The sequence below is a fragment of the Poromitra crassiceps genome (assembly GCF_964638095.1).
Source record: "Poromitra crassiceps genome assembly, chromosome: 19".
NCBI classification, from domain to species: Eukaryota; Metazoa; Chordata; class Actinopteri; order Beryciformes; family Melamphaidae; genus Poromitra; species Poromitra crassiceps.
This window is the reverse complement of record NC_139646.1, coordinates 27,058,159-27,081,782: the sequence shown is the minus strand read 5'-3', so window position 1 is coordinate 27,081,782 and position 23,624 is coordinate 27,058,159. Positions and strand designations below refer to the sequence as shown.

General features: G+C 44.2%; 1 protein-coding gene across 1 annotated transcript in view; it reads left to right on the top strand.

Annotated features, from left to right (window-relative positions):
- The window catches only part of LOC310794218 (protein kinase C alpha type), a gene marked incomplete at its 5' end in the record, with an annotated part of 230,878 nt that overhangs the window by 87,883 nt on the left and 119,371 nt on the right, over positions 1-23,624 (top strand). Inside the window, one exon of the mRNA XM_083656168.1 lies at positions 20,871-20,953. Coding sequence (XP_083512294.1) covers positions 20,871-20,953 — 83 coding nt within the window. The remainder of the gene's footprint in view (positions 1-20,870; positions 20,954-23,624) is intronic.

Genomic DNA, 23,624 nt, shown 5'->3' with positions numbered 1-23,624 from the left:
TTATAGTTAAGGGGTGCAACATGTACAGTACATCTCCAACAGGTTTATAGTTAGGGGGTGCAACATGTACATCACATCTCCAACAGGTTTATAGTTAAGGGGTGCAACATGTACAGTACATCTCCAACAGGTTTATAGTTAAGGGGTGCAACATGTACATCACATCTCCAACAGGTTTATAGTTAAGGGGTGCAACATGTACATCACATCTCCAACAGGTTTATAGTTAAGGGGTGCAACATGTACAGTACATCTCCAACAGGTTTATAGTTAAGGGGTGCAACATGTACATCACATCTCCAACAGGTTTATAGTTAAGGGGTGCAACATGTACATCACATCTCCAACAGGTTTATAGTTAAGGGGTGCAACATGTACATCACATCTCCAACAGGTTTATAGTTAAGGGGTGCAACATGTACAGTACATCTCCAACAGGTTTATAGTTAAGGGGTGCAACATGTACAGTACATCTCCAACAGGTTCAACATGTTCATCTCCAACAACACAGGGTGAAAATCAAGCAATTCTATTGACGTACACAAAGCTCAAAGGCTTTCCAAAGTCACACATAAAACAGGATATTCACTAGAAATCTGTTTTTAATCTTTATTTATCCACTATTTATCCAGGGGAATTCCACTGAGTGCACTTGGTCATTTTTAGAGAGAGAAAAAGGAGGAGAAGAAAAATAAATGGATGAATGTTTGTAACATTTCTGCCCCTGGGAAGAGAATCAGGGAAAAGGCCTTGTGAAGTAGCATTTACTCAGGGCTTTCTCTGCTCTCAACACTGTTTTTTGTGGGCTTTTGTCAAACCCACTATATTACACCTCACAGTACAGGGAAATGTTCTAAAACCCACTATATCACACCTCACAGTACAGGCAGGGAAACTGTCTAAAACCCACTATATCACACCTCACAGTACAGGGAAACGGTATAAAGAAGTGACTTAAATTCTTCACTGCATATCTTTTGGTTTCACACTCACAGTGCCACCTCATCATCTTCACCGTTCACTCCCACCACCTGCACACGTTTAGTTGTGACATCAGTAACAGCTCACCATCACACACCATCGCTCACCATCCTGCACCAATCGCTCACAGTCGTATTGGCAGATTGAACGGTGTGTTTACCTGCATGGTTCATGGTAATGATTTGCTCTGTGCGTTGGTGTGGAAGCAATCGAAGACCTGATAGACACCAACGTCGTGTACCGCAAAGAGCCAAAGAAGACAACAAACACCCCCTAAATGATTACTGATGATTATTTTATTTTATTAATGATTATTCTTTCAACTTCCTGTGGCATCATCCACGCGTTGCCACAGATGATTTCCTCCGTGGGAATATGAGACACGGTGGGAGGAGACGTGCACAGCTGAAGTGCTCTATCTCTGGAATGAGTTTGGTTGTTATCTTAATGTTGGGGCTGTAATGTAAAGTTAATGATAGATTCTCCCATTTGTGGGAAGTGGTGAAGACTGGTGATCGCTGTGGAGATGATGATAATGAAGATGTACTGTATAGAGCTGCCCTCTTTGATCATCTGCCACATTCGCTGCGCTTCCATACAAGTCTTTTTTACAGCTGAATGAAAACGGCAAATTTGATCATTCAATTAATTTGTGGTCATGTATTTATTTTGTGTTTTCTTTTGTTGTGATATCTGATGTCAGTTTGCATGAAAGAAACTGAATTGTGCAGCATTTTACACTGACTAAAACTAGAACATTTCTACTGACTGTATTTGTGTTCACAAGGGTCAGAGATTTCATTGAATTGTTGTTTTCACGCCATGTTTGGGTAAAAGAACAGCCTTTCCTGATTGAGTAGGGTTTGTTTTCCAGCTGCACCTACAATTAATTGTAATACAACTTGGCCTTTTGCTTAGCTGGAAGTAAATAGGACCATACTTTTTACTAAATGAACATCATGCTGTGTTGAAGAATACTTGAAACTAGCGATTGAGACCATACACTTATGAGGCAAGTGTTGTACTGAGATCATAAATAAAGTGAGAAGATGGGTCATTTTCTCATTGACTTCCATACAATCTGACTTATTTTTGGAGCCAGTGGAGTCAACCCCTGCTGGCCATTAGAAAGATTGCAGCTTTAAGATTTAATGGCTTCATTTTTCACCCGCGGAGGTTGCCCCTTAATCACAAACACGCTGAGGGGAAAATGCTTTGGCCTGTTTGCTGTGAGGAGGAGTACAGTAAGACTTCATGCATTACTATCATCAATGATTAATGGCGCGCCCATAAATGGTAGGTTGACCTTTATCCGGACTTTATCTGCCTTCCATTATTCTCATAACCTTTGCCATGATGATAGGTCACATGATGATAGGTCACATGATGATAGGTCACATGATGATAGGTCACATGATGATAGGTCACATGATGATAGGTCACCGTGTGAATAGAGAATGAGATGATATATGCACGGCGACGACCACTCATCTCCCACTGACCCCAAAAGGGCTGTACAGTGCTACATGTAGCACGTGCTACATATATGTAGCACGTGCTACATGTAGCACGTGCTACATACATGTAGCACGTGCTACCAAAAATGGGGTCTGTGCTGTGAATGAATTTACCGCAGTCGCACACGTGCTATACTGTTGTGAAACACATTTCCTCTTCAGGTTTATACTGAGTATCGGATCAGACCATCCCTAGTTTGGATTTTGTGTGCCCTGGATGCTACATTATAATGTCCTTTGCCAGTCACAGACCTGTTTTAGTGATGAGCTGCACTACTTGTGTTTGTTTTTAGAGATGGTAACAGACCAGTCACAGACCTGTTTTAGTGATGAGCTGCACTACTTGTGTTTGTGTTTAGAGATAATAACAGACCAGTCACAGACCTGTTTAAGTGATGAGCTGCACTACTTGTGTTTGTGTTTAGAGATAATAACAGACCAGTCACAGACCTGTTTAAGTGATGAGCTGCACTACTTGTGTTTGTTTTTAGAGATGGTAACAGACCAGTCAGTCACAGACCTGTTTTAGTGATGAGCTGCACTACTTGTGTTTGTTTTTAGAGATGGTAACAGACCAGTCAGTCACAGACCTGTTTTAGTGATGAGCTGCACTACTTGTGTTTGTTTTTAGAGATGGTAACAGACCAGTCAGTCACAGACCTGTTTTAGGGATGAGCTGCACTACTTGTGTTTGTTTTTAGAGATGTTAACAGACCAGTCACAGACCTGTTTTAGTGATGAGCTGCACTACGTGTGTTTGTTTTTAGAGATGGTAACAGACCAGTCACAGACCTGTTTTAGGGATGAGCTGCACTACTTGTGTTTGTTTTTAGAGATGGTAACAGACCAGTCACAGACCTGTTTTAGTGATGAGCTGCACTACGTGTGTTTGTTTTTAGAGATGGTAACAGACCAGTCACAGACCTGTTTAAGTGATGAGCTGCACTACTTGTGTTTGTTTTTAGAGATGGTAACAGACCAGTCACAGACCTGTTTTAGTGATGAGCTGCACTACGTGTGTTTGTTTTTAGAGATGGTAACAGACCAGTCACAGACCTGTTTTAGTGATGAGCTGCACTACTTGTGTTTGTTTTTAGAGATGGTAACAGACCAGTCACAGACCTGTTTTAGTGATGAGCTGCACTACTTGTGTTTGTTTTTAGAGATGGTAACAGACCAGTCACAGACCTGTTTTAGTGATGAGCTGCACTACTCGTGTTTGTTTTTAGAGATGGTAACAGACCAGTCACAGACCTGTTTAAGTGATGAGCTGCACTACTCGTGTTTGTTTTTAGAGATGGTAACAGACCAGTCACAGACCTGTTTTAGTGATGAGCTGCACTACTTGTGTTTGTTTTTAGAGATGGTAACAGACCAGTCACAGACCTGTTTTAGTGATGAGCTGCACTACTCGTGTTTGTTTTTAGAGATGGTAACAGACCAGTCAGTCACAGACCTGTTTTAGTGATGAGCTGCACTACTTGTGTTTGTTTTTAGAGATGGTAACAGACCAGTCACAGACCTGTTTTAGTGATGAGCTGCACTACTTGTGTTTGTTTTTAGAGATGGTAACAGTCCAGTCACAGACCTGTTTTAGTGATGAGCTGCACTACTCGTGTTTGTTTTTAGAGATGGTAACAGACCAGTCACAGACCTGTTTTAGTGATGAGCTGCACTACTTGTGTTTGTTTTTAGAGATGGTAACAGACCAGTCACAGACCTGTTTTAGTGATGAGCTGCACTACTCGTGTTTGTTTTTAGAGATGGTAACAGACCAGTCACAGACCTGTTTTAGTGATGAGCTGCACTACTTGTGTTTGTTTTTAGAGATGGTAACAGACCAGTCACAGACCTGTTTTAGTGATGAGCTGCACTACTCGTGTTTGTTTTTAGAGATGGTAACAGACCAGTCACAGACCTGTTTTAGTGATGAGCTGCACTACTCGTGTTTGTTTTTAGAGATGGTAACAGACCAGTCACAGACCTGTTTAAGTGATGAGCTGCACTACTCGTGTTTGTTTTTAGAGATGGTAACAGACCAGTCACAGACCTGTTTTAGTGATGAGCTGCACTACTTGTGTTTGTTTTTAGAGATGGTAACAGACCAGTCACAGACCTGTTTTAGTGATGAGCTGCACTACTCGTGTTTGTTTTTAGAGATGGTAACAGACCAGTCAGTCACAGACCTGTTTTAGTGATGAGCTGCACTACTTGTGTTTGTTTTTAGAGATGGTAACAGACCAGTCACAGACCTGTTTTAGTGATGAGCTGCACTACTTGTGTTTGTTTTTAGAGATGGTAACAGTCCAGTCACAGACCTGTTTTAGTGATGAGCTGCACTACTCGTGTTTGTTTTTAGAGATGGTAACAGACCAGTCACAGACCTGTTTTAGTGATGAGCTGCACTACTTGTGTTTGTTTTTAGAGATGGTAACAGACCAGTCACAGACCTGTTTTAGTGATGAGCTGCACTACTCGTGTTTGTTTTTAGAGATGGTAACAGACCAGTCACAGACCTGTTTTAGTGATGAGCTGCACTACTTGTGTTTGTTTTTAGAGATGGTAACAGACCAGTCACAGACCTGTTTTAGAGATGAGCTGCACTACTCGTGTTTGTTTTTAGAGATGGTAACATACATTTTGATACACGTGCTACAATTTTATGGCGTATGGTATGCTACAAAACGATGAACCTCTGTAGCACAGACGCAAAGATGCAAAAAACATTAAGATACAGCCCTGCCAGACCAGCTAGCGTTCCTCTGACTCTCCGCCATATTGTTTTGGTCCAACCCGTGACACATGAGTCTGCCATTACAGTTGACTGTAATCATTATGCCTACAAGTGTCCCCCTCAAGTGGCCATTGCGTAATTTCTGCAGACAGCAATCCACACCCCGCCGTTACACGCCACAGCACTTCAACTGTACTGTAAGTGCCATTAGGCGTGCAATATGTTAACGACTAATTTCCACTAGCCACCAATTACACTATGCATTTTCTGCACAGACGTCCATTATGCCATCAGCTATCCATGTCTCTTCAACTAAGCTTCGATTAAGACTTTCCGATCCCCATCATGTTCTATAACCCGGAGCATTTGCAAACAGATGGACCCTAATTGCCATTTTGAACGCAGAACCGAACCAAAAATAATTAATTTTTAACAGCCGAGGGACTGCATCGGTGTTCAAGACGAACTAATGCTGCAATGGATAAATGCCTAAAAGGGACATTTATTCAGGGGGGTTAAATCACGTTCGCTTGTCTTTCATTTGATCTTGTTTGTAAAAAGCTCAGTGGAACTTGGAGACTTATGCAGGGCTAAGCCAGTCAGGTAGACACGGGTTTGGAAGTTCAGCTCTGGAAAACTTTCAGATGGACTTAAGTGTTGGTCTGGACAAATTGGATGCAGCAGGCCCATCTTCAGTGCATGGTACGGCCAAACAACTCTGCTGAATATGTTCCACTCTAACTTCATCTCCCCAAGGTCCTCAGCCCTCCATCTAACGGACAGCCAGCGTCGGTGTTTTCCAGACAGTAATGGGTAAAGTTGAAAATGCTCAAGTTGCATTTGTGCCAGGCTGCCAGCCATTCAATACAAACATAATGGTCTGGAGGTAACATAAAAGAAAGGTGTTTTTTGCGCTCTTGGACGTGGGTTATATAAATGTCTGTCTAGACTAGAGTACAGCATGTAGTGCAGTCATAGGGAAGGAAATAAGCCCCAAGCCCTAGGGATGGAAACTGATAAGATGTTATTGATACCAATGTCATTATCGATCCTGCTTATCAGTCCAATTCTTTATCCATTCCCATATCCGATCCTGACCAATGTTCTGCATGGAAAAAAGGTAAACCTATAGATTTTCATCGAAGCAACTGTTTGACTCTTATATCTCTTGAGTGTGAACACTCTGCTTAAAGGGGGACTTACCACCCAGATATGTAACAAAACGGCATGCTGCTTGATTTGAAAAAACCTATGGGAAAAACCAGGGATTGACGTCTCCTCTTGTCTCACTATACTCTTTGGCTGTGCTCAGCTCAGGAATTTTTTTCCGGAAATCGACGCCATTACAGTTTGCCCACCGCCTCGAAAATAATTTATATGAGAGCTGCAATATCTTTATAAATATATCAACAACTAGCCAACGCTGGTGGCCTGTATGGAAACAGCATTGCTCAAAATGGTTGAAAGTTATATAAAGTTATATATTTCTGAAAAACAAACAATTCTGCGAATTATGTGAAACAATTCCATGTGTTTCCAATGCATTTTCGCTGCTTTCAGGATTTTCTACAAGCAAGTGTCAAGATCTTGAAACAGTAATGGTTCTGTCTCAGGGTGTGTGTTACTTTCATATTCAAAGCACTTACCTGCTGGGCCTAGTCTTTATCACCATACACTGTAGCACACCATAGAAGTACACGCACGCACGCGCGCACACACACACACACACACACACACACACACACACACACACACAAGCTACTTTGCATGCCGAGCTGGCTTTGGTTAGGTATGTTAACAACCATGTTTCACCACCAAATCTGAGTGAGTAGCGCTTTTCCTTCCCTCAGTGGCTGGTGTCAGTGAGGCACGTGACCCTGGTAGAGCTGCTCAGCGGCTGGTGTCAGTGAGGTACGTGACCCTGGTAGAGCTGCTCAGTGGCTGGTGTCAGTGAGGCATGTGACCCTGGTAGAGCTGCTCAGTGGCTGGTGTCAGTGAGGCACGTGACCCTGGTAGAGCTGCTCAGTGGCTGGTGTCAGTGAGGCACGTAACCCTGGTAGAGCTGCTCAGTGGCTGGTGTCAGTGAGGCACGTGACCCTGGTAGAGCTGATCAGCGGCCCACATTAGAAGCTAAAGTATGTAGTAGTAAAGTAGTAGTAAAGTATGTAAAGTAGTAAAGTATGTAGCACTAAGTACTGTGACGTCGGGCGTGACCCGGGTTAAATTCCCGGCAGCGGTACTTCCAGCTTGGTCAGATGTTCCTACAGACTCGATTGACCGTGTCTGCGGGTGGGAAGGGGGTGGGGTATGAGTCCTGGTCGCTACACTAGCGCCTCCTCTGGTCGGTCGGGGCAACCTGTTTGGGGGGAGGGGAACTGGGGGGATGACATGATCCTCCCAAGCGCTACGTCCTGTCTGTGATATTCCTTGCTGTCAGGTGAAAAGAAGCGGCTGGCGACTGCACATGTATCAGAGGAAGCATGGTGCTAGTCTACAAAAACTGTCCCCAGATCGGTGGGGGGGGGGGGGGGGGGTGGAGCAATGACTTGGACAGCAGGGGGAATTGGGGAGAAAATGGGTGAAAAAAAATAATTAAAAACTTGGTAAAAAAAGATGAATGATTGGAAGGATAAAATGTGAATGAAGTGTTTTGTCCCCTCCATCGAGGAGATGATGTGGTTATATTTTGGAGCACCTTGTAGATTTGCATTTTAATGAGTAGAAATGGCAGGACAGTTAGGCAGCTGTTTCTCTATATACCCAGTGAGATGCTACCTTGCTCAGACCTGATCTTCAGCCTCAACATGAGTGGCTTCATTCAATTACACGCCCAAGGCTTCAATCTGTGCTGTGAGACAAGAGGTTTCATCTCTTACCATAACATTGTTATGCTTTGACTTGTTCCCATGGAAACAGACCATTGTTTCTATATACTGGATTTGGCATTTTCCGACCCACACTTGCAGTGCAGCATGTACGATTTTAAACTGGTGGATCCTTTTCAGACCTCTAGTAAGGTTGTCAAAAGTATTGATAGTATCGATAAAACATTTTATGCCTCCCACGGCAATAGCCAGACCAGAGGCAGTTTCGGGTTGTCTGTACGTCCATACGTCCGTCCGTCTATCAGATGTTTGTTAACGCTATATCCCTGGAACGCCTTGACGGAATTTCATCAAATTTGCCTCAAACGTTGACTTGGACTGAAGGATGACCTGATTAGATTTTGGTGGTCAAAATTCAAGGTCACTGTGACCTCACGACCGCTCGTTTCATGCTCGTTAACGCGATATCCCTGAAATGCCTTGACGGAATTTCATAAAATTTGCCTCAAATGTCCACTTGGACTCCAGGGTGAACTGATTACATTCTGGTGGTCAAAGGTCAAGGTCACTGTGACCTCACCAACAACACCATTTCAATATCAACATGTCCCGGCATGATTTCAGTTTCCCGGACAATTGGAATAAATTCCGTTCCAACGTTGCTGGCCCAGGCACACGTGCATAATTGTGAATTATGCGTTTCGCTCTTTCTTTCATCTCATAACACACAGTAGCCTACACTATACCTGTTATAGAATGGAATTTCACCACTCCTCCGCTATATACCGTAATTTCCGCACTATAAGCCGCACCGGAGTATAAGCCGCAGCAGCAAAATTGCCTGTTTGTTACATATATAAGCCGCACCGGACTATAAGCCGCAGGTGTTTTAATGTTTTTTTTTTTTTTTTTTTAATTGTGTTTTAATGTTTAATTACCATATGTAAGGGTTCATGCACAGAGGGGATTGTCGGGAAAGAGATGGCTGTTTGAGGAAGCTCCCATTTATTAACATTTCAACAAAACAACATAACACAACACCACCTGTGTTTTTTTTTACATTGCACACAGTGTCCGCGGTGTGGTGAAAAGAGGGCAAGAGAGGAAATTAAAACAGAAGTGGATTCATAGTTAGAAAGAGTGCTAAAGAAGAGAGAATTCCGTTTTTTTTTTTTTTTTTTTTTCTCCGGAAAAATCCATAGATAAGCCGCACCGTTATATAAGCCGCAGGGCCAAAAAACGGGGAAAAAGCCGCGGCTTATAGTCCGAAATTTACGGTAATAATTATAACAGCTTATATAAACCAACCCGATGCAGCATCAGGTATCAATGGGTTAAATATACTTTTATAAGACACTTCCTGGACTCTTGGTTTCATTCAATTTGGTTTATATAAGCTGTTATAATTATTATATAGCAGATGAGGAGTGGTGAGGTATAGTGTAGGCTACTGTGTGAAAAAATGATAATTTATGCTATTTAATAGGAGGAGCTGCAGGAAATGTAATTTGAGACCATTTTAACTCATTCAGTGCCAGCCACTTTTGGAGAACGGATGCTCCCAGTGCCAGAGTTTTCAGAGCGTTTTCAGTGATTTCTCGAGGCCCACAGAATATTGTGTGATATTACTATGTAAACACCGAACACGCACAAGAACGAGCTGGCTCTATTGTATCATCAGCAAAAAAAAGTTTATTGATACCATTTTCCGTTCTTTAGTTATGAGCCGGAGAAGATAGGTTGTTTTCAGCGTTTTCAGGCTTTTCAAATTATTAGCTGAGATAATCCGCCTTTTGTGAAATGCAGCATTTCAAGCACATTCACTGAGTCTGAAGATAATATTTTCTGATGTAGTGACGTAGTTGTTGTGTGATGCCCTGCGTGCACCACCCCCCTCCCCCCCTCCCCCCGTAAACTCCTCCCCACACTGCACACAGCCTCACGCAACCATTATATTTTCGGAGTGCTGCGTTTGTGTGCTGCTGTCGGCTCTCAGCGCCACAGCAGGGAAGAGCCAACCCGGATTGCTGAATGGTTTGGCGTCAGGGGCTGCTTTCCTGGCTGCTAATCGGTTGGAGAAACTATACAGACAGACAGACAGACAGACAGGGACAGAGGGGCTCAGTTGTGAGCGCGGATTGACTCCTGTTCGGAGCCAATGTCAGCTCCCGCGACAGAGCAAATGGCTCTGGGAGCATGCATCGGGTTGTCTTTGATCCACGGCTTTTAGGCTGTTTCTCGGACCTGTCTCTAATCTGGACTGCACCGAGCAAGCACTGTCGCCACCTAATGAGTCCGTAAAATAGGTTATACACCTCCAATAGCTACTATAGTTGTACAGGAGCTGCGGAAGGCTTTGATCGACGTCCCACCGTCAAAAAACGCATTGGACGTCGAAGGACGTCCGTGGCATTCTACGTCACTATTTAATTGGACGTCGAAGGACGTCCATGGCATTCAATGAGTTAATACTCAAACTGTGCTGAGAGGGGATTATTTTCACTGGACTTGATGACCGGCAGATTTTAATTTGTCAAACTTTGATTAATTATAATGGGTAAAGTCCGGCAATTACCGCATAACAGAAACTCTGAGCTAACCTTAGACCCTAGCTTCTCTCCTCTCCTCTCCTCTCCTCTCCTCTCCTCTCCTCTCCTCTCCTCTCCTCTCCTCTCCTCTCCTCTCCTCAACTGTCCTCTCCTCAACTCTCCTCTCCTCTTCCACTCTCTCCTCTCCTCTCCTCTCCTCAACTCTCCTCTCCTCTTCCACTCTCTCCTCTCCTCTCCTCTCCTCAACTCTCCTCTCCTCTTCCACTCTCTCCTCTCCTCTCCTCTCCTCAACTCTCCTCTCCTCTCCTCTCCTCTTCCACTCTCTCCTCTCCTCTCCTCTCCTCTCCTCTCCTCTTCCACTCTCTCCTCTCCCCCCCCTCCCCTTCAGAGAGCAGGGTTAAACCGGAGGATCCAGAAGACATTTATATGAATGAGTGTGTGTTAGTCTGCAAGCTGATCCTCACCCAGGCAACAGCAGCTCAGCCAAGTGTGACTAACCTTCCTTCACAAGCTTATTACAGCCTGTGGATTTGTCTTATCCTCCTGACATGCTCCTGCATTGTACACACTCAATGCACAGCTGACATGCTCCTGCACTGTACACACTCAGTGCACAGCTGACATGCTCCTGCACTGTACACACTCAGTGCACAGCTGACATGCTCCTGCACTGTACACACTCAGTGCACAGCTGACATGCTCCTGCACTGTACACACTCAGTGCACAGCTGACATGCTCCTGCACTGTACACACTCAATGCACAGCTGACATGCTCCTGCACTGTACACACTCAATGCACAGCTGGCATGCTCCTGCACTGTACACACTCAGTGCACAGCTGACATGCTCCTGCACTGTACACACTCAATGCACAGCTGACATGCTCCTGCACTGTACACACTCAGTGCACAGCTGACATGCTCCTGCATTGTACACACTCAGTGCACAGCTGGCATGCTCCTGCATTGTACACACTCAATGCACAGCTGACATGCTCCTGCACTGTACACACTCAATGCACAGCTGGCATGCTCCTGCACTGTACACACTCAATGCACAGCACACTCATGCCAAAGAAGCAACTGGAACTGCAAATGTCTTGGAGGAAGCATGGTGCTAGTCTACGGCTCTCCCCAGATCGGCAGAGGGTGGAGCAGCAGGGGGGAGAAATTGGCCAAGTACAATTGGGGAGAAAATGGGGGGAAATCAGAAGGGAAAAAAACAGGACAGTAGTGGTTAGCTGTCCAGATATACTGTAATTAGCTAGCTAACAAACTGACATTTTGAAACACAAATGATGGATTCATGTTTGATAAGTCTTTGATGAATCTATTGAATTCTAAGTTGTTGTTAGAAACTCAATCACCAATTCATTGTTGCCCAAGTGCTTATTTTCCTCAGTATGCCACAATATTGAAAGTCCGTCTCATTGTAATCATCAACTTGAGTCATCATGTATTCAGACAGAATCACTGATTGCACTGATTTAAACCTGAATGAAAAACATGATGTCGAGTCCAAAGATACAAGCTTTGTTGATTTGCACAGTACTCAGTTATTTAGTCTTTAATGGACGCCTGGTTGACTTGTCAATAATACGTTTTTATTATTGAAAATGCAGAATGCTGATCGGCTGGGACTGAGGAGGAATAAATCAATGTCTGTCTTCATTTTTCACTTTCATTGCTTCTCCATGCGGTGACTGAAGATGACGAATGAGCCCACTGTTATGGACTTGGCCGTGGCATATAATCACAGCAAGGCACAATCATGTCAGCCTCAATCTGCACACGTTTAAGTTATGATGTCATAATGCTGGAGAGTGATATTGATGCTGGTGCTGTGATGGTGAGGCGACTTCCTCATTCTTATCGTTGTATTATGCTGTTATATCTTTTGGAGATTAGAAAGCTGTCTTTCATCACCTCTTCCCAAGAAACATAACACTGCTTTTAGTCTGTCACAGTTACTTTGAGATGTTACTCTTGATTATCGAATAGCCTAATATTTGATTTGATTGATATTTGATGATAGAGTATATGGTGTGCTGGTGGTCATGGGTTTCGGGTTACACCAATGTGCACCCTCTAATAGGCCCTTTTCACAGCAACCGGTTTGAGGTGGTAAAGCAGGACGTAAAGCAGGTGTAACCAATAACATTAACGAGGGCCCTGTCACTGAAACACCTAAATGGAATGGAACCATAATTAATGGCATTGGTTACCCCTGCTTTACTTCCTGCTTTACCACCTCAAAAACGGATGCTGTGAAATGGGTCTAGAAGGATTGATTTAGGCCTGGGTCTCCAGGTGAATGCAATTAAGTAGCTGATAGGATAGAAGACCACAGGCATATTACTCTGAGAGGCAAGAACTGGAGTTGTGAACCACTGGTTGAATAGTCTCGGCTCCCAGACAATAGACTACTTGCACAACTCCACTACTTCCTGAAATGAGTAGGGCATCTTGGTTTCCTGTCCTACACTATTGGATGAACTGATTAATGTCAGGTGTGCCTGACTGCTGCAGTCACAACAACAGTGATCAGGCACAACTGACATTAATCAGTTCATCCAATAGTGTAGGACAGGAAACCAAGATGCCCTACTCATTTCAGGAAGTAATGGAGTTGTGCAAGTAGTCTATTGGAGATCTCTGCGTACCAATCATCTTGGGAACTTCTTGTCAGAAATAATAGTTGGACTGGTGGCGAGAACGACCACTAACAAACCTACACCCCTTTGTCAAGTTACCGGAAATTACGCTCTCTCCCCCTTATCCTCCATAGTGAAACAAAGTGGAGATACAGAGAATCACTTTGTAACACACAGAGAGCTTTTTAAAACATTGAAAATGCAGTGGTTCTGCAGTGAAGTTTTCATTCCACTCTCAAATTGTTTCCACCCAGTTTTAACAACGAAAGCTGGAGAAAGTTCTCTAGTTGAGCGCCGCAGATAGAGACTGATTCTGCATTCCAGACAACTTGGAGGTGAGCATTTTCCACTTGAAAAGTCCCACCTCAAAGCGTTCCAGCTGCACAACGCTGTTGTGTGTTGGGTGGCATCAGACAGCTCTCTGTGAAGTCGGGGCAGATTTTTCCCTCTGGGTTTACAAATCTGGCCAGGCCAGATCTGTTTCAGTCATGAAACACTGACTCCAGATCTGTTTCAGTCATGAAACACTGACTCCAGATCTGTTTCACTCATGAAAATGGTCCAATTTAAAGAGACCAAATATTGGCACAAAATGTCGACCCTGAAACTAAAGATACCCCTACATGTATTCCCTCTGATGAATACCAGTCAAATCTTAGTTGGTGTGCTGTGTTTCTGCAAACCTGTATTTCCATTTTCCATTTCCCCCACGGCAATGTCAGAGTAGACACAGCCAGGGTCAGACGTGAGGTCAGAGTAGACACAGCCAGGGTCAGACCTAAGGTCAGAGTAGACACAGCCAGGGTCAGACCTAAGGTCAGAGTAGACACAGCCAGGGTCAGACCTAAGGTCAGAGTAGACACAGCCAGGGTCAGACCTAAGGTCAGAGTAGACACAGCCAGGGTCAGACCTAAGGTCAGAGTAGACACAGCCAGGGTCAAACCTAAGGTCAGAGTAGACACAGCCAGGGTCAGACCTAAGGTCAGAGTAGACACAGCCAGGGTCAGACGTGATGTCAGAGTAGACACAGCCAGGGTCAGACCTAAGGTCAGAGTAGACACAGCCAGGGTCAGACGTGATGTCAGAGTAGACACAGCCAGGGTCAGACCTAAGGTCAGAGTAGACACAGCCAGGGTCAGACCTAAGGTCAGAGTAGACACAGCCAGGGTCAGACCTAAGGTCAGAGTAGACACAGCCAGGGTCAGACCTAAGGCACTCTCCATGTAAACACTTTGTCCTTCTCCCTCCTGTAAGAGCACTACACAGTCTGACAGATCTGACCTCTACTTGGCAATCAAAGGAACCTTGGAATCTTCTTCTCCGAAATGAATCAATATTGCAATCTAGCAGTTTGGTCAGAAACTGGAATATATTGCCGCTAATAATGAATCAGAATGCTAGAATGACAAGGTTAGCATGTGCAACTTGCTAAAGCAAAGCGTTGAGTAACAAACTTGTCTCCGTGTGGCCTCATGCATCAGACATTCAGAGTAGGGATGGGCATCGAATTTCGAATTTTCAAATAATCGTTATTATCAAGGTCGACTTTTATTATTGAAAGTCGAAATTCGAAGAAAAAAAAAAAGTATTTTTTTTTCTTTTTTTTTGTGAAATGTTGCATTGTCTCCCCTGATTCTAAGTAGAGTCGAATCGCTTGGTTTGAGCAAGTAAAACAATTTTTATAAGCATTTTAAGCAAGGTTTATGGAAAAATGAATGGCGGATGAAATCCCATGAAGAGGGAGAGGGGGTGACTTTGGCACCCCTTTGGCACTCAGACCTAAGCCTACTAAATATTTAATGAACCACTCATGATTGTCAAAACTGTTTTTTATTTTCGAAAATGTCAATGTCATGTAACATGTTCTTTACTTCAGTGGTGCAATGCTTGTTTGAGCTAAAAATCCACAGCAGAAGCTTTTTCTATTAATTAATAAAGCCTTAGACTTAGAATCAGGGGAGACAATGCAACATTTCACTCGCACAAAAAAAAAAAAAAAAAAATCAGAATTTCGATTAAAAGTCGGCTTTGGCCAGCGAATTTCGAATAGTGTTTTTGCTAGAAATGCCCATCCCTAATTCAGAGTAGCCGATGCTTAACGCGTTTTCTCATTGGCTCTTCCATGGTCACAGAGGCGTTACGTTGTTTGGCCACAGTAGTAAAGAGTGCTCGGTTGCAGATGTTCAGGTGAAGAAAAGGAATAAAAGCTTCATAGTCGGAGAAGAGAGGCTTTAGTGAAGGCCAGCAGCCTCTTTATGGTTGGCTCTAAAAGCCTTCTTCGCCCCCACGGTGCCGTTCTTCCAGCCAGGCACCTCGAGGAGAACTCGCATCAACATACCTGATGGTTTTCATTGGGCCCTAAAGCGGCTGAATTAAACCATCTGCAGAGAAACAAAACGTCAGGAAATTGTTTGTGTGAACCCGTGGCCGGGGGAATGATTTGGTAGAAATGGGTTTGGAGAGGGGAGAGCCTGAGAGATGTTATCTTTGCTGTGCTGGAAGGTATGTTGACGATTGGATAAGTATTGATTTGGAAGCCCTCATTACGTTCTCACCCGCTACATAATTCCTCCTGTCCTGAGAGTAAGAAGATGATAAGGTCACAGGCAGGTCCTAACCCAACCTGTCCATGTCACCACGACACTTATCTTAACCCAACCTGTTAAAGTCACCATGACACTTATCTTAACCCAACCTGTCCATGTCACCACGACACTTATCTTAACCCAACCTGTTAAAGTCACCATGACACTTATCTTAACCCAACCTGTTAAAGTCACCATGACACTTATCTTAACCCAACCTGTTAAAGTCACCATGACACTTATCTTAACCCAACCTGTTAAAGTCACCATGACACTTATCTTAACCCAACCTGTTAAAGTCACCATGACACTTATCTTAACCCAACCTGTTAAAGTCACCATGACACTTATCTTAACCCAACCTGTTAAAGTCACCACGACACTTATCTTAACCCAACCTGTTAAAGTCACCACGACACTTATCTTAACCCAACCTGTTAAAGTCACCATGACACTTATCTTAACCCAACCCGTTAAAGTCACCATGACACTTATCTTAACCCAACCTGTTAAAGTCACCATGACACTTATCTTAACCCAACCTGTTAAAGTCACCACGACACTTATCTTAACCTATGTCAAAGGCGGGACATCCGGGATATCCCCCTATCATCACTCTGGAAACTTTCCCAGAGTTTCCATTTCCGTTTTGGCCAACTTTTCTCTACTAAAAGTACCGCCGTTTAGGCGGAAGCGTTTGAACATTGCGAGAGCTAAATGTTTGCGCTTGTTATCCAAGCGGGCTGCCAAGTCGCTCCCAAAAGTCATTATTCTAATCCAATTACAAGCCACGGCTTAACATCTCACCGCCATCTTTAGTGTGACAGTTCCCTGTCAGTTCTTTCTCTCGTTGTTTATTACATTATCGCTCGGTAGCTTTCCTAATGGGTTGCGAAGACGGATGTGCTTGATCAAGAGGGTGCTCCACACTCAGCGCCTCTGAAATATACAGTAGAGTGCATCGAGGCCAGCTCTGCCCGCGGGTCCTAATGGAGATGTTTCTCCAGGTTGCCATCGGAGGTGATGCATGGCCATGGGGTGAAGCTCTAAGTGTTGCCCCGGCCCCAGAACAAGACAATCAGCCTAATGAGAACACTGGAGAGAGGATCCACGGAGAGCCAGCTTGAACCTTCTTCAGTCTTCAGCCCTGCCCCGTCCCGACCTCCCTCCAGTCTGTGTGTGTGTCTCTCTCACATGCGTCAAAACACACACACACACTCTTCCTTTCTCTCTTTCTCTGGGCCCGTTCAATAAATCACCAGAGAGGACACCGTTTTTCAACCGTTTTCTAGGTGAGAGGAAATCGTTGCCCTGACAACAAGGCAGACAACAATGTTTGCTGTTTTTGGAACCAATTTAACTTGAGTTAGAGGTTTGTGTAAAGAGGCAGGGGGGAGGAAATGAAATTGAGGCACCCCACAAAGCACCCAGGAACAGAAAAAACAACCAGACTGAATTTCAGTGTTGACTCACCATGGCTACAGTATGTCACGATATATTCGCCCATATAGGTTTTGTGTCCCTTGGTGAATTTCTCAAAATGCTTATGAGAAGGAATGCAAAATGGCGGCTACAAAATGGCTGCTACAAAATGGCCGCCAGTTGGAGCTTGGACAACAAATTCAAGGACAGTGCTGTGCTGGGCTGATGACAGCTCATGGCAGCTCATTGAACCCGGGTGTCTACAGAACTATCGACTCTTACTATGAGTTACGGAGCCATTCTTAATGAAGCTTTGGGATTGATGGCCCGTGTGGCTGGCGTGTGGGCGGCGCTGTGAGTTATGGCTCCAGAGTTTGATGTTGGTTATTGATCGGATTGGCCAATAGCTCCTGGCGGGGGCGGAGCAGTGAGGGGGCGGGGTTGTAATGCGGTGTTGTGGTGGTGGTGTGTGTGTGTGTGGGAGGGGGGGGTGTTTATTCCATCATCATTAAAGTGTATGTGAAGAAGACCAACAACTGCACACATCCACCCCTATAGATTCAAGTGGTGTCTCGTCATAGACGCGTGGTCAATGTGTCAGCGTGGGGGAAATCCTCACGTTTTCCCCCACGGCTACAAACACACGTTACACACGTTACACACGTTAAGTAATGTGACCGACTGTATCTATTCTTTTGCTTCTTTTCTTAACCCATTGATACCTGATGCAGCATTTGCGTGTATATCCCTCATTTGTGTGTGTATCCCTTTAAGACCGTGAACCGCGTCACGCGGTTCGCGGTCTTAAAGGGATACACACACAAAGGCTGCATCAGGTATCAATGGGTTAAGATAGTAGTGGAGGTTGATGTGTATGTGCACTATGAAATTAGCTTGCAAAAGTGTGACCATCTGAAGCAGCTTTTGAAACCCCCTACCTTGCTTGTAATACAGATAGAGTAAAATAAATAAATCGGTATGGTTTTTCAAATTGTATCCTCAAGCGTCGAGAAGCAGGCTTTGACATAGAGCGTCTATCTAACAGTGAAAGATTGTGTATTCAACTAGCGTGCTATCCAGGTCTGCTGTTCATGTTCATGTTAGGACTGCCATTGTTGTAAAGTCAATAAGCTAAATATCACCAGCGCTAGTGGTGACTGCTGGAGATATCTGAACTGTGGAACTGCTATTGATCCAAGCAGTGTTTAGAGACCCATGTTGGAGGCTTCACATTCAGTTTGTGCTGGTAGCAAATGCCCTGACTGGGAGAGTTCAGATTGTTTGGAGAGGGCTTGTATGAGGTACTTACATACAGTCAGTGTACTACATGCAGTAGAATGCAGGAGGTACTTACATACAGTCAGTGGACTACATGCAGTAGAATGCAGGAGGTACTTACATACAGTCAGTGGACTACATGCAGTAGAATGCAGGAGGTACTTACATACAGTCAGTGGACTACATGCAGTAGAATGCAGGAGGTACTTGCATACAGTCAGTGGACTACATGCAGTAGAATGCAGGAGGTACTTACATACAGTCAGTGGACTACATGCAGTAGAATGCAGGAGGTACTTGCATACAGTCAGTGGACTACATGCAGTAGAATGCAGGAGGTACTTACATACAGTCAGTGGACTACATGCAGTAGAATGCAGGAGGTACTTACATACAGTCAGTGGACTACATGCAGTAGAATGCAGGAGGTACTTACATACAGTCAGTGTACTACATGCAGTAGAATGCAGGAGGTACTTACATACAGTCAGTGGACTACATGCAGTAGAATGCAGGAGGTACTTACATACAGTCAGTGTACTACATGCAGTAGAATGCAGGAGGTACTTACATACAGTCAGTGGACTACATGCAGTAGAATGCAGGAGGTACTTACATACAGTCAGTGTACTACATGCAGTAGAATGCAGGAGGTACTTACATACAGTCAGTGTACTACATGCAGTAGAATGCAGGAGGTACTTACATACAGTCAGTGTACTACATGCAGTAGAATGCAGGAGGTACTTACATACAGTCAGTGTACTACATGCAGTAGAATGCAGGAGGTACTTACATACAGTCAGTGTACTACATGCAGTAGAATGCAGGAGGTACTTACATACAGTCAGTGTACTACATGCAGTAGAATGCAGCTGGCGCGCTCCCAGTTTGGAGACATGGAGACCGGCCGCGTCAGGCAAGTAGAGCTGTCTGCTGAGTGTGATTTGGGTCACGAGCAAAAATTCATCTGTTTTTATTATTTTTATAATATAATATAAATATAATATATAATATTTTATTATAAAGGTAAAAATAAATAAAACAGTGAAATAAGCTCATTGACTACCATACAGTACAGTCTGACCAGTGCAGTCGCCCCCTAACCTTGCGAGGCAGTTGGATTCATGCGAGATCATGAGATCATGAGATCACGACCGCACAACAAATCTGAATCTGAACCACCAGTGGTTCGCACCAATCAGCATCCTATGAGGCAGGTGGGGGGGCGGTCTTTGGTGTGACGCCAGCGAGAGCGAGGCCCTGATAAGATGTGATAGACAGATGGTTCATCCAATCACCTGCCAGGTATTCTTTGAAAGTGGCTGGCTGCCCTTTGAAACGGTTTCCAGGGCAACTCATTCATAGGTGGTTATGTAAAAACAAACCATCTGGCAGCGTCAGGTTAGTCGCCCACCCTGCTGGCCATTCAGAAGAATGCAGGTTCAAGGCACTTACGCTTTGGCTTCATTTTTCAGAGTTCACTGTCGCTCCTTGGCTGCAGACTATATGGCACACTCTCTGACCTGGCACTGAGACCAGAGACAAGACACACTCACTGACCTCTGACCTGGCACTGAGACCAGAGACAAGACACACTCACTGACCTCTGACCTGGCACTGAGACAAGAGACAGGACACACTCTCTGACCTGGCACTGAGACAAGAGACAGGACACACTCTCTGACCTGGCACTGAGACAAGAGACAGGACACACTCACTGACCTCTGACCTGGCTCTGAGACAAGAGGCAGGACACACTCACTGACCTCTGACCTGGCACTGAGACAAGAGACACTCACTGACCTCTGACCTGGCACTGAGACAAGAGACAGGACACACTCACTGTGTGTGTGTGTGTGTGTGTGTGTGTGTGTGTGTGTGTGTGTGTGTCTGTGTCTGTGTCTGTGTCTGTGTGTCTGTGTGTCTGTGTGTCTGTGTGTCTGTGTGTCTGTGTCTGTGTCTGTGTCTGTGTCTGTGTCTGTGTCTGTGTCTGTGTGTGTGTGTGTGTGTGTGTGTGTGTTGCAGGTGGCATTGATCTGTGCTATAAGAACAGTCAGCCTGCAGGCAGGACTGCCCATCTGGTCACATGATAACTAGTCCCGGCTCCATGATAACAAACAACACTCCCTGTTGTTTTGATGAGCTTTCTCCTGCTCTTTACTGTGTCTACTGTCTACATATCAAAAACACAATATACAGTATTTTAACCATATCTCTGTCTGTCTGTCTGTCTGTATCTCTCTGTCTGTCTGTCTCTGTTTGTCTGTCTGTCTCTCTGTCTCTGTCTGTCTGTCTGTCTGTCTTCTCTCTGCCCCCTCACAGTTTGCTGTTTTGTGGTCCACAAGAGGTGTCATGAGTTGGTCACGTTCTCCTGCCCCGGGGCAGATAAGGGGCCCGACACAGACGTAAGTAACCAAACCCCAGCTGTCCTCTCTCAGTACGCCTGCATGGAAAGTGCCCAGCATCAACCAGAATGCAACATCATCAACAGGCACCATGCCTCTTATCCCAGCGACACGGTCGTAGGGATACCATGTGGACCATGAGAGATACCATGTGGACCATGAGAGATACCATGTTGTCTGTGAAGTAGCAGGAGGTGCTCTTCTGATGGGGATCATTCTTTTAGCCAAGCACCTACATCTCAGACTTGGGGGGTTGTTGGGAAACAAGACCAGTAGGAGGTTGAAGGTTGAAATCCTAAAATAGAAAATGTGTTCATACATAACTTCTTCTTTGCCTGATGTTGATGGCAAGGTGACTTCATGCTGAGTGAGATACAAACATGAGCAAATCTCATTTGGCCATGTTTGTATTTTGTGTATTATAATAATCAGATTCAGATTCATTTATTTAAAGAATGGGACTTTACACATTAATGAACAGTACAGCCGTACAGTAAATATGCCAGGTTGTAGCCCAAGGGCTAGTTTCCACCTGTAGTCCCATGGCAGGTTGATGTAATCATGAAAGCGAAAGAAAAATTAATAATACAACAAAGATTAAAAGTACAGAAAGTTAGTAAAACCAAAAATGATTAAAACACACACAATTAATAGTACAAAAAAAAATTAATAGTATAAAAGGTTAGTGAAACCTAAAATAAATAAAACACACAGAGCATGCTGCAAAACATGGCAAATGATATGTTAAGTATGTTAATTGTGATCACATTGTTGGTTTGATCTAAGCCATATTTTCAACTGGCCTTTGAAGGTGGCGAGACTCGGGCATTCTCTAATCGAGGGAGGTAGATTATTCCAGAGAGTGCTTCCCATGAAGGATAGGGTCTTCTGACTAAAGGAAGTTTTTCTAAAGGGGACCTCACAGACCTTGTTCGTAATGGCCCGGGTGACACGGGTCGAGTTGGCGGTCGCACGATATTTGATAAAGTCAGCAAGAGGAGGCGGCGCCAGTCCATGTAGAACTTTGTATATTAGACAGGCAGAGGTGAAATTTCTATTAGCGTCTACCTTTAAATTGATTTCGAGAGGAGAGCTCTGATCTTTCACTCTTGTAGGAGCAACAATATGCAAATGTGAATGAATGCACAGTTCAGTCAGTTCATGGCTGAATCACAGCAGCAGCAGGTGGCTAATTGAATTCATTCTCCTCAATGAAATGTCAGTGTTATAGCTGACTCACTGAGTTATAGTCACAGGTGTTATAGCTGACTCACTGAGTTATAGTCACAGGTGTTATAGCTGACTCACTGAGTTATAGTCACAGGTGTTATAGCTGACTCACTGAGTTATAGTCACAGGTGTTATAGCTGACTCACTGAGTTATAGTCACAGGTGTTATAGCTGATACACTGAGTTATAGTCACAGGTGTTATAGCTGACTTACTGAGTTATAGTCACAGGTGTTATAGCTGACTCACTGAGTTATAGTCACAGGTGTTATAGCTGACTCACTGAGTTATAGTCACAGGTGTTATAGCTGACTCACTGAGTTATAGTCACAGGTGTTATAGCTGACTCACTGAGTTATAGTCACAGGTGTTATAGCTGATACACTGAGTTATAGTCACAGGTGTTATAGCTGATACACTGAGTTATAGTCACAGGTGTTATAGCTGACTCACTGAGTTATAGTCACAGGTGTTATAGCTGACTCACTGAGTTATAGTCACAGGTGTTATAGCTGAGTCACTGAGTTATAGTCACAGGTGTTATAGCTGACTCACTGAGTTATAGTCACAGGTGTTATAGCTGACTCACTGAGTTATAGTCACAGGTGTTATAGCTGACTCACTGAGTTATAGTCACAGGTGTTATAGCTGACTCACTGAGTTATAGTCACAGGTGTTATAGCTGACTCACTGAGTTATAGTCACAGGTGTTATAGCTGACTCACTGAGTTATAGTCACAGGTGTTATAGCTGACTCACTGAGTTATAGTCACAGGTGTTATAGCTGACTCACTGAGTTATAGTCACAGGTGTTATAGCTGACTCACTGAGTTATAGCTGACAGATAAATCATGTCACTCATTGAGCTGGAGACAGATCAGTGTCTTCTGACAGCTGAGAAGAGACCACAATGCCAGTGAGAACAGCGGCTAACACACAAGGACACACATTCTCTTTCCACTTTTTGATAGGGACGATGCAATTGAACATAGTTCCAGTACATAGCATGAAACTTAACATAGTTTCAGTACATAGCATGAAACTTAACATAGTTTCAGTACATAGCATGAAACTTAACATAGTTCTGATGTGCTGCACAGAGACTTTATAGCTATTCCTCATTTTCAACTCTTGTCTGTAGTCATTTCTTTAGTGGAAATTATGCTCTTGATGCTCTTGATGCTACGATGTGAAGCGCTTCACTGAGGTCTCACTTCCTCCTCTTCCTCTGCCGTTGCTGTCAGCTACGTTATGTGGCGGTGGCGACTGCTAAGTTCCACGCTGCAGTAGCCCGCCTGCCCGCCTCTCGCCACCTCCTCTCGGGCCTCACGGCAGCGCGACTCTGCCCCATAACTGTAACTGGAGATATGTCAGTGTGTCGTTCAAGATCATTAAGCCACACTCTTTTAATAGAGCAGGCCGCGGATGACACAGAAAAGACT